The 26,492-nt window shown below is 40.1% G+C and overlaps 2 protein-coding genes across 3 annotated transcripts in view; both read left to right on the top strand.

The window, feature by feature from the left end:
- Window positions 1-19,465, top strand: part of LMTK2 (lemur tyrosine kinase 2) — a 41,259-nt gene extending 21,794 nt beyond the window's left edge. For both annotated transcript variants that reach the window (XM_065644829.1, XM_065644827.1), the window contains exons 7-14: window positions 4,817-4,950; window positions 7,582-7,666; window positions 8,302-8,423; window positions 8,920-9,069; window positions 9,326-12,233; window positions 13,701-13,836; window positions 14,235-14,483; window positions 15,600-19,465. In XM_065644829.1, coding sequence (XP_065500901.1) covers window positions 4,817-4,950; window positions 7,582-7,666; window positions 8,302-8,423; window positions 8,920-9,069; window positions 9,326-12,233; window positions 13,701-13,836; window positions 14,235-14,483; window positions 15,600-15,628 — 3,813 coding nt within the window. In that variant the 3' untranslated portion in view covers window positions 15,629-19,465. The remainder of the gene's footprint in view (window positions 1-4,816; window positions 4,951-7,581; window positions 7,667-8,301; window positions 8,424-8,919; window positions 9,070-9,325; window positions 12,234-13,700; window positions 13,837-14,234; window positions 14,484-15,599) is intronic.
- Window positions 19,466-23,377: 3,912 nt separating this feature from the next.
- On the top strand, window positions 23,378-23,878 carry BHLHA15 (basic helix-loop-helix family member a15). Its single transcript, XM_065645124.1, has one exon. The coding sequence runs from the start codon at window positions 23,378-23,380 to the stop codon at window positions 23,876-23,878; it is 501 nt and encodes a 166-aa protein (XP_065501196.1).
- The last annotated feature ends 2,614 nt before the right edge of the window (window positions 23,879-26,492 follow it).

Here is a 26,492-nt window from a genome sequence, read left to right as displayed (position 1 = left end):
GTTTTATAAATTCAAATGTATTTACGTAATTTCTTCAAAATGGAAAATAAATGTCTGTGCTGATTTCTATTCCCAGTGAAGTAAAACTTGGATTTTAAGAAATTATATATTACAGTGAGTTAAACATGACTTCCATACTGAAAGTCTGGCTTATTTGAAGAGTTCTTACTTGGTAGAGCTGAGTATCTCCTAGACACCATGGCATTTTATTCACTGTGCACACAAATACCCAGGGGCTGGGCAGACAGAACAGCGTTCACTGGAATAGTTTTATGCAGAGACTGAGAGGAGTGCCCTAAGTTAGCACAGTGTTGCTGCATGTCACTAATTCTTGTAGTCCCAGGGCCCAGTGAGGGAGGGAGCAATGTTGGAGCGAGGGGAGAGGAGATGTGAAGAAGGGAGCGATGTGACGGAAGCCAGACGATGCATTTGGAGTAGAAGATACGACTGGATCGCTTTTTATAGGATACAGGTTTTCAGTGGAGCATCAGGAGGCTGATATTCTAGAAGCTGCTTTTTGTCACTGTGCCTGGGATGGCAGTGACTTGGATTTTTCAGGCTTTTAATAAGTGATCTCGAAAGCTGGTAGCTTCTCTTGTACTTTTTTTCTGAGATTGGGTAAACTGGGGGCTGTGGATGTGCTTCCAAAACATGCAAGAGTCTGATTGTTGAACAGAAAGACCATAGGGGCAGAGACAGCTGGAGTGGTTGACTGAAGGTCCTGGTGGCTGAGGTGACTGTGTATTGTTCACGTGGGAAGGATGCGAAACATGTTCCTGTTTTACTAGCAGTGGTATAATGCTATGTTAAAGCTCTTTACCTGCTGTTATTGATGCTGGATATGTATATACAACAAAGAATAAACTTGGTTTAATCCCTTGTACTTACGTGATTAAGAATTTGATGGTTAAGAAAAAAAGGTGACAAATACGTCAACAGTGTAAACATCTTCAGATGACAAGTTCTTTTGAGGTTCATTCAGTGGTGTAGATTTCACTTTGCAAGTCTGGCATATTAAGCAATGAAAAATGTGGCTATTCTACTGACCAACACAGTCTAGACCAGGGGTGTTAAACTCATTTTCACCGGGGGCCACATCAGCCTCACAGTTGCCTTCAAAGGGCCGAACGTAATTTTAGGACTGGATAATGTAGCAGTAGTTACATTTATCCAGTCCTAAAATTACGTTCGGCCCTTTGAAGGCAAGTGAGAGACCGATGTGGCCCCTGGTGAAAATGAGTTTAACACCCCTGCTCTAGAGGGTACAGTGGTCGTCGTCTTCACATTCCTTTGAATTTGTAGCCTGTCACAGCATGTCCCCCTTTTGCAACTTTTCTTGCTGGGATTTGTAGCCTTTTAGGGGCCACTTGACCTTGTCTTGGCTGCCCGGGCAGCCCTGTTGGGTTATTGGTGCCCAGGCTCCTTGGCACTGAAAGCTCTCGGTCAGAAGTGCTGGAAACTGTAGTGCAGAGATACCAGAGCTGGCTGGCATGGTAGCAACGTTGAATGTCATACAGGTTAACTTGTTTTCTTGGCTGTATAAATGGCTTATACGTTTCTGTTACTTGAGATGGTTTGGTTGTATACGCAGTAACTGTATTTGCTACCATTTAGCATATTTTGTAATGTAATCCAAGTTGCTCTGTGACCCTTGCTTAGCAGAGCTGGGCAAAGAGCAAGAGAGGTCAGTTGCACATAAATGATTTAAGGCTTTTAAATCCTTATTTTCCTTTGCCTGTGTTAAAATTGCTTTAAAAAATGGTAAATATAAAAAGAAATGCTCAATAAGTTCTTAAACCACCACACTCCCCACCCTGTATTAGTTTGCTTAGTATGTTGGTGCAGTCTTCTATGAATAGTTAACTGTTCACTGTTAAACATTGTAGAATGATGCCAGGTTAAAAATAGTGGTAGCTGGCTTATTAACTTTAATATATTACTGAGCCACGTGTGGTCAGCATTTTGTCAGCACAGCAAATCCTCTAATGGATTGACATAATTTATGAATAAAGGAAAGCTATTCAAATGTGGAAGTAGCATGTATATTGTGAGGCTGATTTGCCTATCATATTCTTAAAGAAATGGTTCAAGTCTTGCAGTTCCCTGAGCAGCTGAGACAGGCAGGACGCAGCATTCGCCTGGCGTGCCCTGTGGCTTGCTTTGGCAATGCTGCTGTCAGTGGAAGGTGCTTGCAGGGCTTGGTTCTTTCTTTTGTTTGGGCTTTTTCTAATTACTGCCACTTGAACACGTTATTTTCAAATCAAAAAAGACTCTTTGCAATGAAAAATTCTTAATCAAAGGGTTCAACAAATCTATTTAATAGTCATAGTCAATATCAATATGAGGCAAGTAGTAGGAATGTCAGTGGTGTGTGGTTTAAAAAAAGGCTGGGGTTGCGAATTGATGGCAACTTCAGAAATCATGTCTGTGGGTTCAAAGACTTTGTGCTTTCAGAACTGTTTATTATTTCTTAAACTTACACATGCCTGAACAAATTTCTCATGGTGTAAGTGCTCTATACCGTACATTGCTTTCAGGCATTTTAATGCTAGTGACTGCAAGTACTTAAACTGCAAAGCAATGTTGAGGAGGCGGGGGTAGGATTTTGGGTTGTCTGAGAACTTCAAGAGGAGTAATGATGTGATATTGTGTGACTTGGCAGGTAGGTTTCCAACGTGGTAGGAAGTGTTCAGCAGACATAATTTGGTAACCTCTTCACACTTTTAAAACCCTATCATCAGTACCTACTGGTTCAGAAAGTCACGTCTGCTATTTGTTCGGGGTGTCATATGAACCAAATGTGGAATTTGTGCAAACAAGAAAACTACTGAAGAGTATTGTCTGTAGATATACCCCCAGCTTCCGGCTGTTACAGAGATGTTACGGTATGTTTCCAGGCGCTGGATTTAATACAAGTTGTATTTCCTACAAAAATGTGTGCCTACGTGAATTATTTAGTAAATAAGGCATGCCACACAGCACTGCTGTTACTAATGCATTTAAAAAATTAAAAAGTAATTCCTTGGTGCATTTCAGACGTCCTAGGAACTTAATCCACCTAGGACAAACCGTAAGTAACCAGTTGCTGTTGTAATGAATGACAACAATTTTGTAGAGTGTGACTTTCTTCAGGTGTTTGCTGCCACCTAGAGCCAGTTAAGCTCGGTATTTTGTACTTGGTCAGGCTGCACGACTGGGAATCTGCGTGTGTTCACTGTTCATTTTGTGGTTCTTTGGAACTCCACTCTAGTAAATCTGCTCTGGCAAGGTAGAAAGCGGGGTGTGTGTTTGGATATAATGTTTATACATATATACGTGAGCCAGTGTGATATTAAAGCTGTAATTGTAAGTCAAAAATATCTTCCGGGAAACATTTTTAAAAATGTAATTCTGTAGAATGCGAATGTGTAAATGTTACCTAATTAGTAGCTAAAAACAGGATAAAGAGAATGTAATGAAAGCTTCTACAACATTAAACAGGGTTAGAAGTTCTGTATGCTTTCTCCTGAGGTTGTATAGCTACTTGCAGCATAAGCAGGACATATAAAGCAGATGAAAATAGAATGTGTTCTGTAGAATCTATTTGTGTTTTAAAAAATTAAAATGAAGTTTTACGTAAGAGTAATATCTGCTTTCAAGTAGACTGTCCCATTGCTTTTTATTTTATCAAATATAACCCAGGTTGGTCCAGCCAGTCACCTCAGCTGTCACTGCACCAGTAGATTTTAATGCACCACACAGACATCTACTGCTTGAACTAATAGAATTGTAAATTGTCGTCATCAATTAACCACATTAAGGAGAAACTAGATGCTTCAGTTATAACTCCATAATGTACGTGAGCACCAGGCAAACAGGATGTTCAGTGATCTTCAGTTTTTGTGGCTGTCAGAGCGCTTTCCATCCGGTGCCGGATGGTGGTCTGCACGCTCCACCTCCAGAGCGGCTTGCGGGCGCCTGCCTGGCCCCAGGGGACGTGGAGTTACAGCCCAGAATGTCAGTGCTGGTGAAGCAAGTTGCGACATAATATGTTGTGCGGTCTCAATACAAAAATACACTCTGAAATAACTTGCTAATCTTACAGGAAGTCTGTATTTTAAATAAAAAAATATAGGAGTTCTAGGTTAAAAGTTCAATTGTGAAAGTAGGGATGGTAATGGCATGAGAAACTTGTTCTTTTCATTTGCTTGGATTCACTGACTACAGTCTTGCTTTTCCTGAACGCTTGACAACTTTCAGTTATTTTCTCTCTATTTCAAAGCAATTCTTTTTTTTGGTGATTTACGGAGTGCTTCTCTGGCCTCCCTGATTATGTGGCTGTTGCTCGGCATTGCCTGGGTTCAGTAAAACTGCTGCCATCCTCTGAATTCTTTGACCAGAGTGGAGTATACTACTCTACTTTTTATAGCTAAAGCTCTGGTGAGCTGGCAGTGTCTGAAACCCTTTTCTCCGGTCTCTTCCATCCTCTTGCAAATTCCAGACAGTCAGCTGTGATGATTTGGAGAACTTGAACTCATTTCATTTAAAAACAGAAGCTCGTGAAACTCTGTTTTTTAATGGAAAGTATTATTGTCTGGGAGTTTTGTTTTATGTGGCTGTCTGATCTCAGTGTTAATTACTAAATGATTTGACCTAAAACCCTTAAAAGGACAATACCATCTGCCTTAGATGACTTATATAAGAATCCTTATGGGGACTGGAAACCTGCGAATAATTTTTTTATGAAGCACAAATATGTTTAGTTGGTTCTTCAGTAAATATTTTTCAGATACAACCAATATACAAGGCTGATAAGTATTTTCAACTTGTTTTACAGGGTGACCTAAAAACTTATATCTGCAATGAGCAGGAGCACATGAAAGGAGATTCACAAATAATGCTGCTCCAGAGAATGGCGTGCGAGATTGCTGCTGGACTTGCTGTAATGCATAAACATAATTTCGTGCATAGGTATGATTTCCAGATAAATTGTTTTTAGTTATGATGCACTGTAAAATTCACATAGATATTCATTAAAATCCTTGTGTATTGAAGATTGTGTTTTAACAAGCTTCCATCTAATGTGCATATGCTAAGTCATGAAGGTGTGATGCTTGTGAAGATGCTGATTTAACGGTGGTGCTGTGGTGATACAGCTCCCGCCTGGCTCAAAGCCCATCACCTGCCTTTTAGGTTTGCAGCCCTTAGAACACAACCTACCAAGCCAATCCACAAGATGTAGTTTGATTAATTCTTGGTCAAGTTAAATTTGTTTTGTTTATTGGGGTGGGAGGGATGTTAGAATGAATCTTGCCTGCTGTGTAGTTTTGAAAGATCATAGCCATTCAGAACTTGGTTTGGTAATGTTACCTTAGTTATTAAAAATGGAAAAAAAAACCCTGGAAATACTGCCTTTCTGATGCAGTAAGGGAGAAGCTGACTTTAGATGAGAAATCTGACTGAAGCAGGTGTTCTGTCACTGAATTATTGTTCTTGTAATCTTGTAGTTCTCAGTAATGGAGGCACACAGATTTAGAGGAAATTATAGTGGGAGAAAAAATCTGTTTTAATCAGAGGGAAAAAATGTTGGATTTATTTATTTTTAATTAAAGTTAATGCAGTCAGTAGTGAAAGAATGGCAGTAGTAGTAGTAAAAGGCAGGGGAAAAATGTATTAATGAAACTAATTGCTGAGAAATATGCCAAGATTTTTTTTTTTTGCTTTATATGAAAAGGTATTAAGGATCTGGAAGATATCAACCTTAGACTTGGAATGACTGAAGTACTAAAGAGTACCTGATAAAACCTTGGGTATCACAAGATAGCTTAATTTATTTTGGTTTTATGTTGGGTCTGTCTTTTGCTATAGAAACTAAACTTGCATCATCCCTTTCAGCAAGTTAGGAACTTGTGCTAGAGCTTATCAGTGCACATCTTGCTACTTAGAGAAAGCAGAGACCTTCCGTTCAGGGAGAAGCTGAACTATTAAACTAAGTCTTAAAAGGTGCCAGTGTAAAGCAAGAGCAAAACCCTGAGAAAGGCCCGAAGCCTGGAGGCGGCTGGTGGGCAGAGCTGATTTTGTAACATGTTTAACAATTTCACATGACTTGAGGGGTGGTACCAGTTGAACCTCTCAAACTGAGCGATCACTGTTTCCTGTATTGCAGCAGCAGAGCTTTATAGATATTAAATTTAACAGTAAGTTTCAGTGAAATACACTTAAACTGGATAAATAACTATTCTGCACATCTGCAAGATTCTCTTTGTAAATGTTTACTTCTAGCGACACTATCCTGATGCTGTCAGAGTAAGTGGTAAAGCTCCAGCATCAGTGATTTTGTTGTTAGTGGTAAATTCAAGCAGCCAGAAATGTATTTTTTTCTTCCAGGATATTTATTTTAAAAGTATAAAAGAAGCTGGAAAGCTTTTGAGGGTTACATATGTGTTTCTGACCTGTATAGTTCAATGATTCTGGAAAGGAAAACATTTTCTTCCCTCTTTGAAGTAGGGAAACTGTGTGGCTTTCAGATCATTTGTAGTTCAGAGACTCTTTTTAAAGCCGCACAGAAGCAATGATAGAATTCTTCCAGTGCACTTCATTGCCTGGACCTTCTGTGAAACTGAGAAGCAAAATATTTGAGCAATTAGTGTGCGGAGCTCTTTGCTGTCACAGCTACTGTTCCACAGTGAGCGCGCAGCTTCAATAAATGTGCATAAATTGGAGTTTGCACAGTGAGTTTTCTAAAACAGCTTCTTGGTATTATTGCAGCAGCACTGGGGCTATAAATTCTTGTGGTCTGGTTTATGGTTGGAAACTGGGAACAACTTCTGTGTGTATTCAAGAGCTTTTTGATTTGTTTATTAGAGGACTTTTGTGAAATGCATTACTCTTCCTGAAATGCATTATTTTTCCTGACGGTCTTTTTCAAAGTCTTTCTGTAGTTCTAGTTCATAAGTAATATATGGTTGTGTTATTTACAGGAACTTATCTATAGGTGTAAAATATTACTAGTTGCTTAGTATCATATTGTAAATTGTTAAGTGTTTAAGTATCATATTGTAATTGTTAAGTATTTAAACTTTGCTTGTGACAATTAAAATGCAAGACGTGCAGTGACAAGTGTTGGGTAAAGAGGGACCTACATCACTCTTGAATGTGCACAGCCTAAATAACCTATGTCATGGTGTTATTAGTAGAACAAAATAATTGCATACAAATTCTGGTTGTAATTGAGATACTTATGAGTATACTTTACTACTCTAGAGAAGTGAACACATTTTGAAAGTTTTTTTGAAGGGCAGCATTATAGTCTAGGGGTTTTTGTATAAAATCTTTAAGTGTGATGCCTTGTCATTATGTTTAGTTTTATTTGGATTGCAGAACACAGATTCTGCTTGATTGTGTGACTCTAAATTGATTCTCTTTTGAAAACGTGGGTTGTTTTTTTTTTTTTTTTTTTTAGAATTCTGTTGGCTTTTTGATTGATACTTTAAGCTGTGGTCTGAGTGTTCTAAGAACTGTCACTTCTGTTACCCCTCTTGTCTTAATTTGCATCAAAGATTTCTTGGTTTGTTCTCATTACTTATTTGTTTGCTTTTTCAGTGACTTGGCCTTACGGAATTGCTTTCTTACATCTGATTTAAATGTCAAAGTAGGAGATTATGGTATAGGATTCAGTAGATATCAGGTGAGCTAATCTAGTCATATGCCACTTTTCTTAAAAGATTTGGGGCCTAAAAGTTATAACAAGCATACCCTAGAGTTATAAACTGATAGTAGATTGTCCTCTATCCGAATAATGGACTTTCAAAATATAACTGGCAAATAACTGTAGCAAGCTCATGTAACAGAATAGATGAGCTTTCTAGAGATGAGTGGAGTTTATGCTTGTAGAAGGAAGCTTCTGGTTAAATCTACATTTTTTTAGGTCCTATTTACAGTAGTCCTAAAACATGCACAAATTTGTTGTATATGTTTTAAGAAATAAAAAATTCAATCAAATTTCTTAATGAAAATTGTTCAAAGTATTAAATATATCAAGACAGTGAAAAATTCAAGTAATTAAAAATGTTTTCTGAGGATGAAACCTTAAATAATAAGGTTGGCATTTAGTTTTTCTGCTGTGCAATGAACAGTGAATGCCTTTCCACTGTAGTAGTATTCTGTGTTACTTGGAGAAAATGGGATTCATTTTAATTCTAATTTTTTGCATAAGGATCACATAAAACCACGTTAAGGAAAGGACCGTCAGCTTCTGGAAGTCGGTCCGATGTTTGATCAGTCTTTTTCAGTTGTTTTTTGTTTGTTTGTTTAATAATTTAGGAAGATTATATTGAGACAGATGAGAAGAAACTTGTTCCTCTCCGATGGACTGCACCTGAGTTAATAACAAGTTTTCAAGACAGACTATTATCAGCAGAGCAAAATAAATACAGTAACATATGGTATGTAGTAACCTTTAAAATAACTTCAATGAGAGATTTGTGAACATATTTTCAAATCTTACACAATGGAGTAAAAAATATTTACACTTAAATTGAATATTGGCCTGATGCGCTGCTTTTTTATTTCAGCGGATGTGCAGTAGATCCTACTATTGGACTAACCACAAGGTTTATTCATCTTGCTTCTCTAAATAGGCGTTTTCTACTTTTTTAATATGTGGCGGGTTCTTCCATAGTTGAATCGTTTGAGGCCTCTTGTATTTTGTTGCCTTCGTTGGTGTTGCCTTCCTCTTCATTGCCTTCAAGCAACTTTATTCTTGAGGCTTCTAGTATTCTATAAAATAAAATGAGTTAAAAGGTTCTGAAGTTATAGAGCCAGTAGGAGAGTGGTATTTGTTTCTTCTTGCAAATTATGCTTTGCATAATCCTTACTTTCTTAGAAAATCAGCTTTAAAATAGTTGTTAGAACGCATAGTCATTTGCTGCTCTTTTTCAGGTCCCTGGGTGTGACGCTGTGGGAGCTGTTTGAGAACGCTGCGCAGCCTTACTCCGACTTCTCTGACAGGGAAGTCCTGACCCATGTCATAAAGGAGAAGCAGGTTAAACTCTTCAAGCCGCATCTGGAGCAGCCATACTCTGATAGATGGTAAACTTGAAATGTTTTCATTTATTCTTAAAGCTGCTGAATAAGTTTCTCGAATTACTCAGTTTTTTGAAACATATTGAAATTGCTATATGGAATCTTATTCCTGGCAAAGAAACCCTAGATAAAAATAAAAGGAGTTGCTACAGATAGTAATTCTTGCCAGTGATATTGTTACTCCTTAGCTTGTTAGATATCTGAATTTTAGAAATTCCTTTTCAGTGTGAAACCTATTGAAAGGTGTTTCTTATTTCTATAGGTATGAAGTTCTGCAGTTCTGTTGGCTGCCTCCAGAAAAGAGACCAACAGCAGAAGAAGTGCATAGACTTTTAACTTACCTTCGCATGCAAAGCCAAAGGGACTCAGAGGTTGATTTTGAACAGCAGTGGAATGCTCTTAAACCAAACACCTCAAACAGAGAAACAAATAATTCTGCATTTCCAATCTTGGATCACTTCACAGGAGACAGACTTGGCCATGAGATGGAGGAAGTTCTTACTGTAACAGAAACAAGCCAGGGTCTCAGCTTTGAGTATATCTGGGAGGCAGCTAAACATGATCATTTTGATGAATGTGGTCATGTGAATCCTGATGAAGCAATGACATACACAAGTATTTTCTTCCCAGTGGAGGTTTTTGAGAGGTCCCTTTCAGAGCAAGGGTCAGGAGCACAGGATGGAAGTGGTCAAGAAGCATCCCTTGCTGTCCCTGGGGTGTTACCTGTGTTTGATGCGCACAAGCTTTCTGTTGGAAACGACTACTATATCCAATTAGAGGAAAAAGGAAGTGGCTGCAGCATGAATTTTGATAACCAATCAGTTCTACTAACTACAGAAGTTGATTATCAAGAAGCTGTACAAGAAAAAAGTTCTCATTTTGCCGTTCTCAGGGATCTTGATGTTGAAGAATCTAGCACTGACGGGGACTTCTTCCACTACAATACAGATCCTAAAGAGGATTTTCTGCCTGCTACTAGTAGTCCAGAAAGTCCTTTCCAGAATATCTTTAATGACATTGACAGATCAGAAGAATTGACAAACAGAAAAATACTTGGTTTTGCTGAAGCAAGTGATATTCCTAAAGACTTTAAATCAGTTGTTTTAAACTCAAACACAGATGCCAGAAAGGCAGCAGACCTTTCTGAGAAGGAGCATTCTAGTCATACTTCTGAAAACGAAAGAGTTTCCGTATGTGAAAATATCTCTAACCAGTCTGACTTGGTAACCTTAGAAGAACTTTCTGATAACTTCTTTTTTCTTCAAGAGAAAAACTTATTAACAGGGTTATTGTCTAACAAAACCAGTGGTGATTTTGGGAAGAAAACAGATGATGTTCTAAAAAGTATATTAGAAACCTCAAATAGAAACTCTGTAGAGCCTGAGCCTGTGTTTGCTGAAAATGCACAGGTCTTTTCTTTGATCCATGAAAGTCTTGGAAGAATGAAAGATGAAAATTTTAACCCAGTGACAATGAATAAAGATCTGAATTCTCAGGCTACTGTAGAGATGCAGGCATTCTCTAGTCCATCTGCAGCACATGAGTCATATGAAAAACATGCAAATCTTCCTTATTTGAAGGATGAAGGAAAACTTGTAGAAGTCAACAAAGTCATGTCCTGTAATACTGGTATTCTCTGTCAAGAAGAGCTATCCAATAATGCCCAAACCAATAATGTTGGAAACAATCCATATTACAGTGTTGCTGTTGAAACAGATCAGTGTGATGCACAAAGAAAGCAGGGAATGCTTTTCAGGTCTGATGAAAAAGCTTTTAGTAGAGAAAGATGTAGTGAGCAAGAAGATACAAAAAGAAACTTGCAAGATAAGTCTCCTGTGTTAAAAAATGATGAATGTTTATTGGAGGAAAAACAAGAAATATCAGATAATTTTGAGAACTGTAAGGATGTCCCAGAAGAGGTGACCTTAATTTCTGTTACTACTTCAGACTGTACAAGTCAGGATAGTCTTCTGGAAGACAGCACACCTCCTGTCCAAACTGTAGAACAAGCCCTAGAGACACCAGATTCTTTGGATTCTTTAGATGTAAATGAGGTTTTAGAGTCTTTACAGGCTCAAAGTCCTCAGAAGCTTTTGCCACCTGATAAACCTGCTGACAGTGGCTATGAAACTGAGAACCTGGAATCTCCAGAGTGGACGTCCCATCTCGCTGTTGAGGATGCCTCTAGTGTCGAAACTGCTCTCTGTGTTGTCAGCGAGAGCAACATCAGTGCTTTACCTTCCAATCCAGTCATCGTTGTTTCAGAAGCAGCAGCTTGTTTAGATGCTGTGAACAGCAATTTTGAAATAACCCCAAAGGTTTTTCTAGGTGGAAATCAAAACTCGTATAGAGACTCTGCCTATTTCTCTGATAATGATTCTGAGCCAGATAAAAAAACGGAAGAGACTGTAAATCTTTCAAGAGAGGCTGCGGGGGGTGTTCCTTCAAATGGAGGAGAGAATAATCCTGAAGAGGATTACAGTTTTGAAGAAAGACAGCAAAAGTGTGATGTAAGGAACTACCAGGATATCAATAACCAAAATGTAAAACTAGAACTAAATCACAACTTGGAGATGCAAGAGAGAGATGTAGGGATGCAGGGGTGTCCTGATGAGTGGGCTGAGGCGACTCTGAATTCCCTGGAAGCATCGATGGAAAATAACCTAAGGGATGAAATAGAAGTATCTGAGACTTCCCATAAAACCGTCTCTTGTGTTGGCACTAACACTTCAGAACTTCTTTCACACACAGACTTAAAGTCTGTGCATAACTTACAGAGTCCTTTGGAACTGAGTAACAGTGAGAAGTCCTTCTACCACATTGAAGGACAGAAACTGAAAGAGCCAGATATTGAAGGAAAATACCTCGGCAAACTCAATGTTTCTGGAATGCTTGATTTAGAAGATGGTGATGATGCGGATGAGGAAGATGAAAACAGCGACTCTGAGGATGACATGAGGACTTTTCATATGCATAGTCTGAGTTCTGACAGTGAAGATGAGACTATTCATCAAGTACCCGAGATACTTACCGACAAGGATGATGGAAAACATCTGAGAAGCTTGTTGAAACTTCCAAAATCTCTTAATGAAAGGCAACACGAGCATTGGAAAAATGAGAAAAAGGCTGTGACGTTCTTTGATGATGTGACGGTCTATTTGTTTGATCAGGTATCTTTTTTTTTTTTTTTAATTACAAAGTAAAGCTTATGCTGGTTTGGACTTCTTAAACAAGATGTGGTAGAATACCTTAATATTTGTGGACACATTGTTACAAGATTTATCTTGGCAGGGTTAGATCTTGTTTGTGATGTGAGTTATTTTTTCCTTACAAAGAAAAAATAAGCTTTTTTTCTTGGCTAGGCGCAGTTGTGTGTAGCGGCACTCATTTGAAGTGAAGGAGGGTTTTGCTTTGGGCAGGGTTGGTTGCCAAATGCTTTTGGACCCTAGACGGCATGCGCTGAATGCAACGTGATGTTTATAAGCTGTGTGTAATTTCAGTGTGTGAGACAGCGTCATTATGGACCAGATTTGATTAATTTATTTTACCAGAATGTTGATATAACTTTACTGAAGCAGTTTATCTGTTTAATGAGTTAGAGGACTTTGGGTTTAATTTCAAATGCCTTTACAAAAGAAGAGGGAGGGGGCAGAAAACCCAACATGCAAAAAAAAACCCAAACCCCAGCCTAGCTCTGAACCTTGTGTTAGTTGGCATTAAGGTAAATTTACCTTAAACCTTTATCAATGAAGACAACAGTATTTAGTTGGTAATGCTACTTTTTATTAATGCAGTGTGATTCAAGTTCAATGGAACACCGGTCTACTTATGAATTCAAGGTTACCTTTGTTTCCCTATCTGCTTTATCAATTTTTAACTTCTGTAACTTGATACAGAGGGGATTTCTATTTTAACATTATGGCAACTAAACTAGTATAGTGAGTTTGAAAGAACGGTCACATTGTCAAGCTTTGGAAATGTTGCTTATGATGACGCACACAAATATTGGAGATAATTGTGGTTTGGAATAGAAAACAGGTGCTATATTTGTGTTTAGGCAGTCTATAGAATAGTGATCCTTTTGTCAGAGGGGAAGGAAAAGAGTTAGCTGTGTTTAAACTGCTCTTAGTTTTAGAACTCTTATTATTATAGCAACTGATAAAATGTTGGCTGCTTCAAATAATACCGGTCATACAAAGTCTGTCTCTTTATCCTGAAGCATGATTAAGGAGTAAAAAAAAATTTAAAAAACCGTTGGGAGATGGGATAAGGCTTTATTAAATAGGAAAAAAAACATACCTGTGTCAGACTGATAAGGAAACTATTTTCAATTGGAAGATGTTTTAGCTTTGTTCCTAGAAATATGAAACTTTTTCTATTGTAAATAATGTTTAAATAGTCATTTCCTGCATGGATTTTAGCATTGATTTGATACCGCTTTCTTTAGAAATAGAAGTTAGTGCATATGGTTCATCTAGAACTCAAAGTTTTGTTGTGTGGTAATAACTTAAGAGTTTACAGACCATTTAATTCCACAGTCGATCTGATGGTGGGAGAGTGCACCCCGTGATTGCATCTATAGGCACGGGTATGGTGTGTGTACAAGAGAGTTAACTAAGTTACTTTGTTTGCCTTAGGAAATGCCAACTAAGGAGCTGGGAAACCGTGCAGCGGACTTGAACGGCGAAGGCTCTCACAGCACTCCTGTCCCCACTTCGAGTTTTAGTTACTTAAACAGATTCACAAATTCAGAAAGCTCAACAGATGAAGAAGGTACTTGAATATATTTATACACAGCAGGGGCTGAGACTGTTTTCTGCATAGTTCTTAATTGCCACTTAAATTATACAGGATTTGTAAATTCACTGCACCGTACTGGCTTCAATTTTGCCTCCTAAGCACACCGTTCAGCTGGGCTCAGATCCCGCTGGTACCGAGTGTCACAGCTTGTGGTATCACACTGGTTGTTTATATATTGATGTGTCAAGAGTATCTTGAGGGGCAACCAAACTATAAGTGACAAATCTTTGTGAACCCCAGGGCTAGAACAGAAAAGCTACAAGTTTCATTTTGGGTTAATTCGGTCTTCCAGGGCCTTGCTTTTAAAACTCTATATGACTTTACATTTCTGTAATTTGTCGTCTTTTTTTTTCTTTTTTTCTCTTCCAAAGGTGGGGGTTTTGAATGGGATGATGACTTCTCTTCTCCAGAGCCATCCTTTATATCGAAGGCAGCTAATAATCTTATCAGTTCTAAACCACCTCTTCAGTCATCAAAGTACTTCTCTCCACCTCCACCTTCCCGGACTCTTGATCAGAACTGGTCACACTCATCCCCGTACTCCAGGTTCTCCATCTCTCCTGCAAACATGGCAAGCTTCTCTCTTACGCATCTTACAGATTCAGATATAGAACAAGGAGGTAAGTGATTTAGAACTAATAATTTTAAACTACAAATTGAAAACTTTATGCAGAGATATAAGCAATAGATATGACAAATATTGTTCTATATTAAATACTTCAGGAATGTATTTTCAGTGCTATCGAAGTTATGTCTGGTCTTGTGTTTCAGTTAAGACATAGCTTTCCATTTGGATTGAGATTGTTTGCATCCAAATTGCTACAAACTTGCAACTGAATATTCTACAGAACACTTACAGGACAAGCTCACAATTTTTGTGTTCAAAAAGACCTAGTACTACATTTATTTAAATGAGATCTGTGCAGTCCTTAAGCACTTCTGTTTAGCTGCCACACTGGCAGTTGAATAATTGTCATTATTGCACTCTCATAAGTCGCAATTTTATTTTCGTTGCACAGGGTGAGGTTACTAGGAACATGATGTTTCTGCCACTGTTGTCTAAGCTTATTTCCAGTTCAGTTTCTTTTCATATGGCTTTCTAGAAAGTGCAGTCTCTTGACATTCTCTTAAGAATTGCAGCATGTTTTCTAGAGGTGTGAGTGGACAGTTTCTGTTAGGAGAGTTCATAGCAATATTCAGTACTAACATCGCTTTTTAACAGAAGCTTTCTTGTCTGTAACAAAAGCTTTTTTTAAAGTTTCGATACATTTTGAGGGTTAAGAGAAGCAAAAATAAGCAAACTTGAATCAGTTCAATAGATTATTAATCTTGATTAAATGTTGCATTATTTAAAATTTTACTGATCACTGAGCCTTGCTAATGGTGAATGTCTATAAAAATATAATCAGCGTTTATATATAGGATTGCATTGTTGTGTTGTGCTTATTGATTAGATAATGTTTGCTGCTTAGTAACTTAGAGATAAGAGAGATTATGTTGGAGATCCTACATTGCCTTAGATGCCCCGAGAAGTGACATTGAACTATGCGATTTAAGCAGGTGTCTATGTATAAAAGTACCAAATGTTTACAGTAGTTGAAAGGTCTCGGGAAAGATTAACCAGAGCTTGGAAGCACGAAACGGCAGAATGCCAAGTTCTAGGGAGAGTCTTACAGAGAAGTGAGGGTCGTGCAGAAGGATCTCACTGTACCTTATGACCTTTCCTCTACTAATAGGAAGCAGTGAAGATGGAGAAAAAGATTAAATTAATCAAAACTTCCTCGGACTGCATACATAAACCACACAGATGTTGTGTCTGAAACTTCTTTATCTAAACTCTGGATCCTCCTGGAGTAACACAGGTAATCGAGAAGTTCTAAGAAGTGAAAGTAAACACTGAAAGCAATGTTAAATCAGGACATTAATTTGAATGTGTATTTAACTTTGTAATGTATTTTTAAATCAGTGCAATTTTGCTTTTCATTGAAAGATGATTCTGCCGCTGTTTTCAAGTACTTGAAGTATTTTTCAGATAACTTAAGAAACAAGTAAAGCGATTACACTACAGTCTGGTTTGTGTATGAGATTGTATAATATTCTTTTTATATTTTTCCATGTAGTTCATTACCTATTTGAACATCCACCTGTTGTAGAATTGTGTATAACTGTCCTGTGCAACAGGTGGCTGTGTTGCTGAAACTGTATGAATGATAGTTGATCAGTAGTGAGCCATATTTATTCAAAAAGATATCACTACATATTACTTTGCTTATTACAATTGCACTATGGATTATTCTTCCTTTATTTCCTGATGATGTACAGAATCAAGATCTTAAATCTTTCAAAGAAAATAAGACAAGTTGAATTGGCCCAGTTATCCAGTTTAATTTGTCCTTTTTGTAGCCTTTGCTATGCACGGTACTTGTAAAATGTACATAACTTCTGAGTGTTACATTAGACTTGCTGAAATCTTCTATTCAGTACCATTTCTATATGATAATGATTATAGATTGATTGTTAGTGTTAATGTTTTATAGGAAACTGGAAAAGAATATATGATATACTCTGGAATTTTTAGATGAAAGAGATAATTCCTCTTAATTCCTGAATATGATCCTACTGACTGCTTAAACTGTAGTAGCATCTGACTATATCATAATTAAGGGCCTTCCAGTTTTTATTACAATTTCTGCCTTGAAGAGAGAAGATGAAAAATTGGCTGTACAAAACTGTGGAATTTATGAATCTTATATAAAGACTAATTTCAATAGACTGGATTTGGGCACCCTTGGCCCTTCCGTTGTACCTTCTGTGGATTTTGAAGCTCCCTCCTCTGCTGACTGCAGACTGGGGCTGCCATTCAGAGGCCTGTGGTAAATCTACCTCTCAGTGATGTTGTGACCATTAAGAATTAGATTAACGGTTAATGCCCAATTTTGCACCCTTTATAAGGCCAGACCTATTTTAAGATGTCTGCAAGGCTCCATGGTACATCTTGAAATGCACACTGACCCAAAGATGCGATGGTACAGTTTGCTCTGAAGCTGTCTGTAGGGAAGAGAATACAATGCGCTTGTTTTTAACCTTCATAGTCCACCATGCATTTAGCTAGTTTAATCCTTTAAACTGCTTGAGGAGGGGGGAAATCTTCATTATTTCTCCAAAATAATTCAGTTGAGAAACAAATCCCTGACCTCCTGGGATGCCTTATGCAGCTGCGGAACTGTAGGAAACACTGACAGGAACAGTTTCCCTGGCTTTGTGTTTTGTATTTTAGTGTACTAAAATATGAAATAATTTGTAATTTAGTGGCTATTTTGGCACGGCCTCAGTATAATGGTGGTCCAAGCGCTCTGTGTTCAGATTCAGTCAGAGAATTTTCATGTGAAGTATGGGAGGACTAGATATTTTCAGATGTGTAAAGTTTATTCTTGTGCACCTCTAAATGCATTTTGATTTTTTTAAAGTATGTTTTAAAATGGCAGGAATACTTTAATTGCTTTTTCCCTCATCATTCTTTAGCCCTTAACCAGAATGGTTTATATACTGATCAAAAGGGAGCGATTTAGTTATAATGTTATTTAAAGTTGCCAAGGCATTGTTGAGAACTTTTGTTGCTGAGGCACTCAGGTTCATAGTCAGAACTGGTTTTGCTACGAAGTGAGGAACTGAAGTTTTCACGGACTTTTCCCAAAATGTGATTTAAGAGGCAAAGCCACGTAGTTCTTCATACAGGCTTACAGTAGATACTGTAGAGGGTTTAAGGAAGCTGCGTGCCACTCTCAGTATTTTAAAATATAAGTACTTTGTACACAAATTATTGCTCAGAAATTCTGTAATTCCAACATTAAACTCCTTGATACAGCTAGATTAAGAGATCTCATCTGTCTTCTATAATTCTCACCATAGTAAGAATCAAACTCCATAATGGTCTGCAAGGAACGTGTAGGCTTATCTGCCTCGTGTGGTGAAAAATCTTCTGGGTCAGGCCTGGAGTTCAGCCTTAATTTTGGATCAGTTGCTTTAAAATATCATCCAAGGTTAAATAAAAGCAGAATTTTACAATTTGGTCATATGTTTTGTTTCTTATAAATCTGTAAAATCAGATGTTTATCTTGTACATCAGGAATTTCCTTTTCTTGATGGAAATCTAAGATTTTTATTCTTTACCGGGGTTTAAAGAAAATCTTACATAGGAAGTGAGAGTTTACTCCTTTGTCCAAATGGACTCACTGCTAGTGAATTGCCAAAGGAGCATTTTTTCCAAAACCAGTTGGGATGTCTATGATATTAAGCAAGGTAATGTCCTTTTCAACTGCACGATTAAGAGAAAGAAATATTTAAAGTTGACTCACCTCACTTAAACGGTGAATTTTAATTTCAGTAATCCACTAGGCTGGATTGCATTAATACAACGTGTCTTTTTGGAAAAAAATTGTAGTTAAAAATCTGATGAACTACTAACAATATTTAAATACCTACCTAGCAGTCAGTGGCACAATGAAGATGAATTAGTAATTCCAACATGTTACATTATAATTAGGGGATTTGTTACAAATCATTCATTAACCTATATGTAATTTCTTGCACTAGCTACTTAAGCATGATTTCTGTTTTAGAAGTACATGTATCTATTTTCAATGGTTTATTATGACGACTGGTTACATTTTAATTCCTTCTCTAGTAGAATATACCTTGATTATTTGAATAATGAAGGCATTGTCTCAATTTGGCTACTAAAGTGATTTTTCCCACCTAAGGAAGTTTGTTTAAAAATGAGGGTCTGTAGTGAGAAGCCAACAGAGCAAGAAGAGTTGTCCAGTTTTAATGGAAACACCTGTACTCTCCCAAATAAGCTGCAGATATGTTACCTATATAACTCAATTTATGGAAACTGCATTCACATGGAAACGAGCGGATTAAACATTTTTTCATATCCTTGTTGATGCACTAATGAAAACCATTTAAGCCTCATTCTTTTTATCAGTATTTTTAGCAGATTTTTATGTAGTACTCCATCTTTTTCATGAGGAAGTTGTTTGGTAGAAAGACTTTTTTTTTTTTTTCCTTTACTGATTAAGCACTGTGCTAAAATGTCAGCATTGTCAGGTGTTAGTGACATGGCTACTTTAGTTGGAGTTGGTGAAAGGTGGAATCTAAGTCTATTAGCCTTATAAAAAATAGCCTTAAATAAGAATGGAGTATACAAAATTACTTCAGCTTTAAGTCATACAGAAATATCCTTGTATGTTAATGATTTTGGTACAAGACTGGAAAAAATCTAGAGGGGAGTCAAACATCATATAAACTTATTGAAAATAAGTATTTGTAATACCAGCAGCCTGTTTTTCAGAAACTTGAATATATGACTTACAGTTAGTTTTGTTTATGAAATTGTTTGAACTTGCACAGATGTAGGTGTAACTTAAATGATAAATGGTACTGATGTGTGTGTATATATAATGTTTAATTCTATTTGTAAATGAGAAACTATGTAACAAAATCATAGGTATGAGGTTTTCCTATTGTAATTTAATACAGGTATGAGGTTTATGGCAATATATCATAGTTAATGAAATTTCAGGTCAAAATGTCTTTAAATTGTGTACATTTTTAAATTGTAATTTCTACTGTATATTGATTATCATGCATAGTGTGATTCAAGAAACTGCTTGTAATTTAAAAATATTTAATATTAAAAATAAAATACAATTATATATTTATAATCTTTTTGTCTGTTTGTTCATTCTCAAACAGATGCCAGCAATGGATCAGGTCCACAGTATAGTTCTGCTGTAAGATGTATTTGTTAGTGTCCAGAGGTTGAGAAAGTACCCAAAGCTCAAAGCTACAGTCCAGCAGAGAAGTCTACACTAAATAGTGTAGTCGCCTTTAATTTCTTCTAATATCACCTTTGTGTGAATTTCAGGTAACGTGTATATGCAGTCAGTAGAGAAGCAATACTTGTAATACAAACAGTGTAATTCTAAAAAACTGGATATTTCTTTTAATCTTAGAATTAAGCATCTGTAGGAAGAATGAATATTTCAGAGTTTCTAAGTATCCTTCAGAAAACAGGTTAATTCTATGTTTTCTCAGTATTCGTTGAATTTCTTCCTAGATGATTTTTATTGTGTGGTGTTTCGTTTTTTAAATCTAAGTGCATGCACTGGATGCGTGTGGTGGTGGCTTCTTCCCTGTGAGATGGAGGCTGTTTCAGCCTCACCCCGCGATGCAGAAATCTGCTGGTTTTTAACTCTTAACCTGGCGGCCGTCAGGGTTGTGGTGGCACGGAGCAGCAGTGTCGGCAGTCTGGAGACTGTTGTGGAAGCCCCCGTGTGATATCACAGCTGTTCGAGTCCTGGCAGCTGTTGAGATCTGGGAACGCGAAACTGATACCAATATGACTTAATTAGGTAAAATATAACTACTGGGCTGAAATTTCACCAAGGTGGTGGTCATTGTTGAGAACAGATGGAAAAGATCCCATGGCACTAAACTGGTCATCTTATGTAGAACCTGTTATCAAAGAATTCGAGCTCTTGCCATGTGTATCATCAGCAGCCTTCTTGCAAGGGCTGGAAGGGCTTTGGGGGCTTTTCACAGAGGTGCTGTGACAGAGCTGGGACAGACTTGTTCCTCCTGCACTGGAGGACACCCCACCCGCTGAGGTCAGCGCTGGCCTGACCCTCCGGTGGTGACATTGCTGCTCTGCCCGGCTGAGCGCCCAGCACTCTGGTGACAGCACCTCCGTGCACGGGCCGCTGCGGAGCTGGCTGAGTGCGGTGCCCCCCCGCCTGGCCCTGCTGCCGCGGTACGGGCTGCCCTTCCCATGGGGCCGTGTGGGCCCGGCCGCGGGGCGGCGGGACCCCGGCGGGGGCGGCGGGACCCCGGCGGGGGCGGTGGGAGCCCGGGGAAGCCGCGGTTCCCCGCCCGCGCCGCGCCGGGCCCGCCCCCAACGCCACGGCCACGTGTCGTGGCAGCGCAGCCACCTGCGGGCGCGGGGCCGCCCCTGCCCGGCGGCCGCCGCGGGCACGGCGCGGGCCGCGGGCACCGTCCGGGCCGCGGGCACCGTCCGGGCCGCGGGCACGGCGGCAGCGCCCGCCCGGGGCTCCTGTCAGTGCCTCCCGGCCCGGCGGCTCTTCTCAGTCTGAGGCGGGTCCGCTGCTGACAGACCCCGGCCCGGCCCGGAGGAACCGTCCTGCTGTCCCCGGGATTCACGCAGGTCTCTGCCCTGTCACCCCCTCGGGCACTGCGCACTTTCTCCACGGCTAGTGGCTGCGGTAAGTCACAGAGGAGGGATGTCAGTCCTGATGGGTGGGTGCAAAGGATGGAAAGTTTGTTAGTGTTTGGCTACTCTCTCGCTTTGGTTTCTCTTGACCGCCCCAGTCTGTTGCTCCTGATCCCCTCTCCATCTCCTCCTTGCACACCCACGGGCATCTCCCTGGGGGTCCCAGCAGCCTGGTTGTGGCTCCATGAGGTAGTTTCTCAGGGTTACAGCAGTGTGCAGCAGTCTGAAAGCAAACCTCTGCCAGCTAAGCACCCTCTTATCACACGTCATCCCACTTGCCTTCCCCCAGCCTGCAGTTTTAAAGACTACTTTGCTCACACAGTTGGCTGAAGCTCCTTTCTCTTGGACGTTTCTTCCAGCTTGCTCTGCTGGCTGCCTCCATGAACCTCCTCTTCACCGAGTCCTGCAGGCCGTTTTTCTTTCAAACACCAGTGGCTCATTTTTCTGCTGTCCCCAACAGCACTTTTTGCACTGGAGTGGGGAAGTTGACTGGTCTCCCTTGTGCCCACCTTTACTTTTCTGTCCTGCAGTTGTGCCTTTTCTGCTAAGTGAGTTAAACTCAAAGAGTCCAGAACAAACCCAGTGCTTGGCTTTAGTCCTATTTTCTTGTTTAAGATGCCTGCGTGTCTCCAGCATTTCTTCTAGGCTCTCACAACACAAGCTATTCGGTGCTGACTTTCAGCATTCACCACCTGGTGCTACCTTAACCAAACTGCTTTGTGAATTCCTGTCCTTTGTGGCACAGTTGCTTCCCTGGTAGTGAGGAGCCTGGGGATGGCCAAGGTGCCCTCACAGGCAGAGAACCGAGTCACTTGAATGCTGAGCAGCTGAAGACATCTCTGAAGAAATGAGAGAGGAAGGGATGTTTACTGCAGCACACCTGGGAGCTGCTCACCACCTGCTCCAGCTGAGGCTGATGTTCCGTACTGGGACAGTCAACACCTGTGGCTACTTTTTTTTTTTTTTTCCATTGGCTCACCAACTCTAACCACATCATTGCATCAGCATAAATATATATATTGTTTTTAAGACTGAATCTTTCTATGACTACATGACTGGAAGAAAGTGGAAGGAAGCACTTTGGAAATAAAGCCTCGGTACATTGATCGTTGATGTTAGAGGCAGGGTTGCTGTGAGGCTGCTATCTTCAGATGCTGTGTTGGCACAGAATCAGGGCTGGGGAAGGGTGAAAATTCAATGCTGTCTTCTGCCTTGCTCACACGTGAGGAAGATACATGGCGGTGTCTTTGAATAACCTGGAGAATAAATACAGCTCTGCTGCTGTTGAGCTAGGGCAGAAGCTGCAGTGAAGCCCCACCATTATTTGATTGTTGTTGGAAGAGGCAAATGCTTTTTTGGGTGTGTGGTGGGAAGTAACCCAAAATGCAGATGTGCTGTGGAAATGTGTTGCTGGCTGGGAGTTTCTGAGCCCCTGCATGAGTTAGTGTGTCATGTTTCCCTCTAGTGGACTGCTCATAAATACAGTGGAAACCTATTCCTGCAAAAAGCAATTACTAGGAGCTCAAGGAGAAATTACTTTTTGAGTAAGAGCCTGAGGGTTCTGTCTAATACCCTGCACATAAGCCTGCATATGTACAATGAGATGTATGGTTTTAACTTGTGGTAACTAGAATGGGGAGAAAACAGAAGCATATGAGATCAAAAAAACCAGAGGCAATGTGTTACCAAACCTAAATGACTGTTGTCCTCCTGATATTTTTTTGAGTTGTGGTTCACTCTTCCCATAGGAAGACTGGATCAGTTTTAAGACCATTTTCTTATGTGCAGTAAGAGAGGATAAGTCTCTCCAGTTTAAGGCCTACTGATATGAAAGTAAGCAGGTGTCTGGTTTTCACTTGACTTGCCCTAGGTGAGGACACCAGCAGGTGATTCACTGTATCTTGGTTTCAATGCTTCTATTCACTTGGCCTCTGCTCCCCCTGTAACTTCTTCCTTCTGCTGAAGGAGGTTCTGTTGTTCTCTAAAAAAGTACTCCTCTGTTCGTCTGCACAGATCATCTTCACTAATAACATTCACAACTTCTAAAAGGAACACCACTAAATTAAGAGAGGCCATTATGGTTTTCCGGTAGTAAACAAGTAAACAAAAATATCAAACCTGCATCAGATCATTTGTTCAGCAATGAACTGTGCGATGGTTAAAGATATTGCTGTCATGTTTTTACAGCATGTTGGTGCTTAATACCAGTACATCTACCAAAACATGAAGACTAAAACCAAAGGAAAGAAGCAAAGGTGTACTGTTGACAAAGATGCATTTTCTGAGGAGCCAGCACTGAGGAGAAAAGAACTGGTGAAATGTTTGCAACACAGAGAAAGGAGGAATGGGGGAAGTAAGAAGAGCAGCAAGATCACTGCAGCCAGGACCAAGCATCCTTGGAGCAATAAGGACAGGCGTCTGAGGAGGCTGGAAAGCAACGAGCGGGAGAGGCAGAGAATGCACAAGCTCAACAACGCGTTCCAGGCTTTGCGGGAGGTGATCCCGCATGTGAGAGCTGAGAATAAACTTTCCAAAATAGAGACTCTCACACTGGCCAAAAATTACATTAAATCCTTGACCTCCATTATACTCAATATGTCTAATGGACACTTTCCAGCAGCAGAAGGGATGGGGGGAGCCCGGGGGTCCAAACCGTACCAGCATTATCAACAGCAACAGGGGGATGATGATCATGAGGAACATCTACAAAAATATTCCACATAGGTTCATAGCTTCAGCACACACACCTACAGTTAGTTACTACCGTCATTCTTTTTTCTTCTTGCATGATAATATGTGTCAGCGAATAGAAGTTTTAAGAGATTATTTTTGCCTCCAGCTGTCTGCTATTTTTTCTTAAAAAGAACAACAGGGAACACTCATGGCTATAGCTTATACAGCACATTCAGAATTTAAGGTAATTTTTTAGAATTTTTCAGCTCTTAGTGGTTATATTTGTGCGGTGTGTCGGGATCTGGAAACCTATCCTGTGACACTGTAGTTGATTTGAAAGTGAAGATTTAGTAACTTCTGAAAATCACCCTCCCGGGAAGGGTGGTGAGTTGAGCATTTAAGGCCCCTGAGTTCGCTAGAACATGTTGAGAGTCTTGGCTGTAGCGCTGTTCACCAGCCGTTCAGTGACTTGGTTCCTATCTATCCTGCTACGGAGGAAATTAAAATCGATGTGACAACATTTGATTAACTTGATGAGTGAAGTGACACAAATTTGCCACCAAGTTGGAATATTTATTTATTTTGAATGGTTTGGATCTGCTGTGATAATTCTGAACCTTGCAAAGCACAAAAACTTTTAAAGTACTTGTTAATGTAAACATCTACAAAGCTTTCTTAGATTGTAAGCTCTCTGGAGTAAGGACACTTTCTGGTCTATGATTCCAGTGCGTCCAGCCTCGAAGTTTTTCTTTTGTGGGTCTCTGGGTGCCATTGTAATACAAATAATGAATATGGGACAAATGGCTTATTTTTGGCAAAACTATGATCAAAATGCTGTAGTATAGTCATACGTTAGACAGTGATCTATCAAATTACAAATTATTTGCTAATGAAGCCTGTAATGTGATCAGGATTCTTTCTGGCTTAGTGCTAGATTCTGGTATTATAAAACATAATAAATGAAGCAGGAGCTCTTCAAAACAGGAAAATAAGCTCCTTTTTTCCCCCTTTTTTGTTTCTAATCTTACTGTAAAAAGTTTTATGTCTCTGAACTCCCATTTCCTCTCTACTCCCACACCTGGAGAACAAGCCGAGGTTCCCTCAGCAGGAGGAGCCGCGTTGCCCGTGCAGCCCCCGTCTCACAGCTCTTTGCACCTCCATCCCCTGTGCTGCCAGGACTGGGGTCGCTCTGTGGTGTGGATGGCAAAGGCAGAATCTGGCATCTCGTGCACCAGTAGAATTGATAACAATGTGTGGTGTGGAGATTCTCCCTGCAGAGCAAGAACGGTGTCTGAGGAGGGTTTATTTGATTTATCCATCACAGAAGGGCTGGACTGCACTGCGCAGTTTGTAACCAGCTATTTATTTTGCTCCAGCAGGGCTGATGGGGTGACAGTTCCATTTGGACTACAAGGTTTCCCAGACAGGCTGGTAAGGGATGTGAACTGTTTTTCTTCACCATAGCAATCTACAGGTGTGATGTAGAACTATGTGATGTTTTATATCTGTGGTTGCCTTACTGGAGAAATTATTTGAATCCTGCCTCGACTTTGGATTTTCTTAGTTTTCAAACTGTTTTCACACTGAAATAGTTATGGTTAGCCCTCCTAGTATTCAAGTGTTAAAGTATTACCTGGTCTCCTGCAGATTTGACTTGCTGAGTAGCAGTGCTGTATCTTCATTCAACAGCTGCTCCTTATTGGTAAAGCCCTTAATGTATTTGTATGTTGTCTGCTTAAAATGGGAGAAATCAGTAAGACTCAGGCATTTTCTTTGAGTTGCTCTACGTGGCATCTCTTCAAGCAAGAGTGTGTATGCTGGATGTTGTTTGGCCATTCCTCAGCATATAGGCCAATGCAAACAGGACTTGAAGGACTGTTGGTCACACCAGCAGCGCTGTACGTGACAGAGGGGTGTTGTATCGTGAGAGGCATGTCGGACTGTCCCTGCGGTGCTGCTGCTGGCTGTGACCCTGCCAGCTGCAGGGCTTGGGGGGCCGCTGCTGCCCACACCCCCACAGCACCGTGGTGCCGGTGCCAGGAGCTCGGTGCTGAGGCCGGTTGGACGTGTGGGCTAAATGGATTTGGTGTCAGGATGGATTAATCAGATACATGCGATTTTACAAATTCCACTTGCAGGGGGTCCTGCGGCTCGCACCTGCGGCAGCTCCGGGGTCTGGTGTCTGCGGAGGGACAGACAGACCCACGGGGTGCTCGGGCCGGGATGTGGCCACGGGGCTGGAGAGGTCGAGCAGCTCTGCTGAGGGTTGCTGGGCCGAGGCGCTGCAGGGTGGGACCGCTGCCCCAGGAAGGGTCACTGCTGCGGTGCCTTAAATACCGGCGTCAGCCGGTTCTTGTGGATCCTCCATCCTCGGAGGTGTTCAGACTGACTGGACATGGCTCGGAGTAACCTGAGTGTATGAGCCCCAGAGGGGGCTGGACTTCCCGAGGTCACTTCCAGACTAAATTCTGTGGTTCTGTGTTATGTGGTTCATCATTCACAGCGAATGATGACTAAGCACTTGTAGATTATGTCCTTTTTTTGTGTGTGATTCTTTAAAGGTCATTAGTCCACTAGACCAGTGCATTACAAGGGAGATCTGAGAGTTGCCAGACACTAAATGTCACCCCTGAAATGTTTTTGTGGGATAGCTGTGTTTGAATTG

The sequence above is a fragment of the Caloenas nicobarica genome, chromosome 14 (assembly GCF_036013445.1).
Source record: "Caloenas nicobarica isolate bCalNic1 chromosome 14, bCalNic1.hap1, whole genome shotgun sequence".
Lineage (NCBI taxonomy): Eukaryota > Metazoa > Chordata > Aves > Columbiformes > Columbidae > Caloenas > Caloenas nicobarica.
This window is presented reverse-complemented; position numbering and strand designations above follow the sequence as displayed.

What these genes read in the sequence shown, in the direction of transcription:
- BHLHA15 (XM_065645124.1), top strand. Translation starts at nt 23,378, where the DNA reads ATGAAGACTAAAACCAAAGGAAAGAAGCAAAGGTGTACTGTTGACAAA.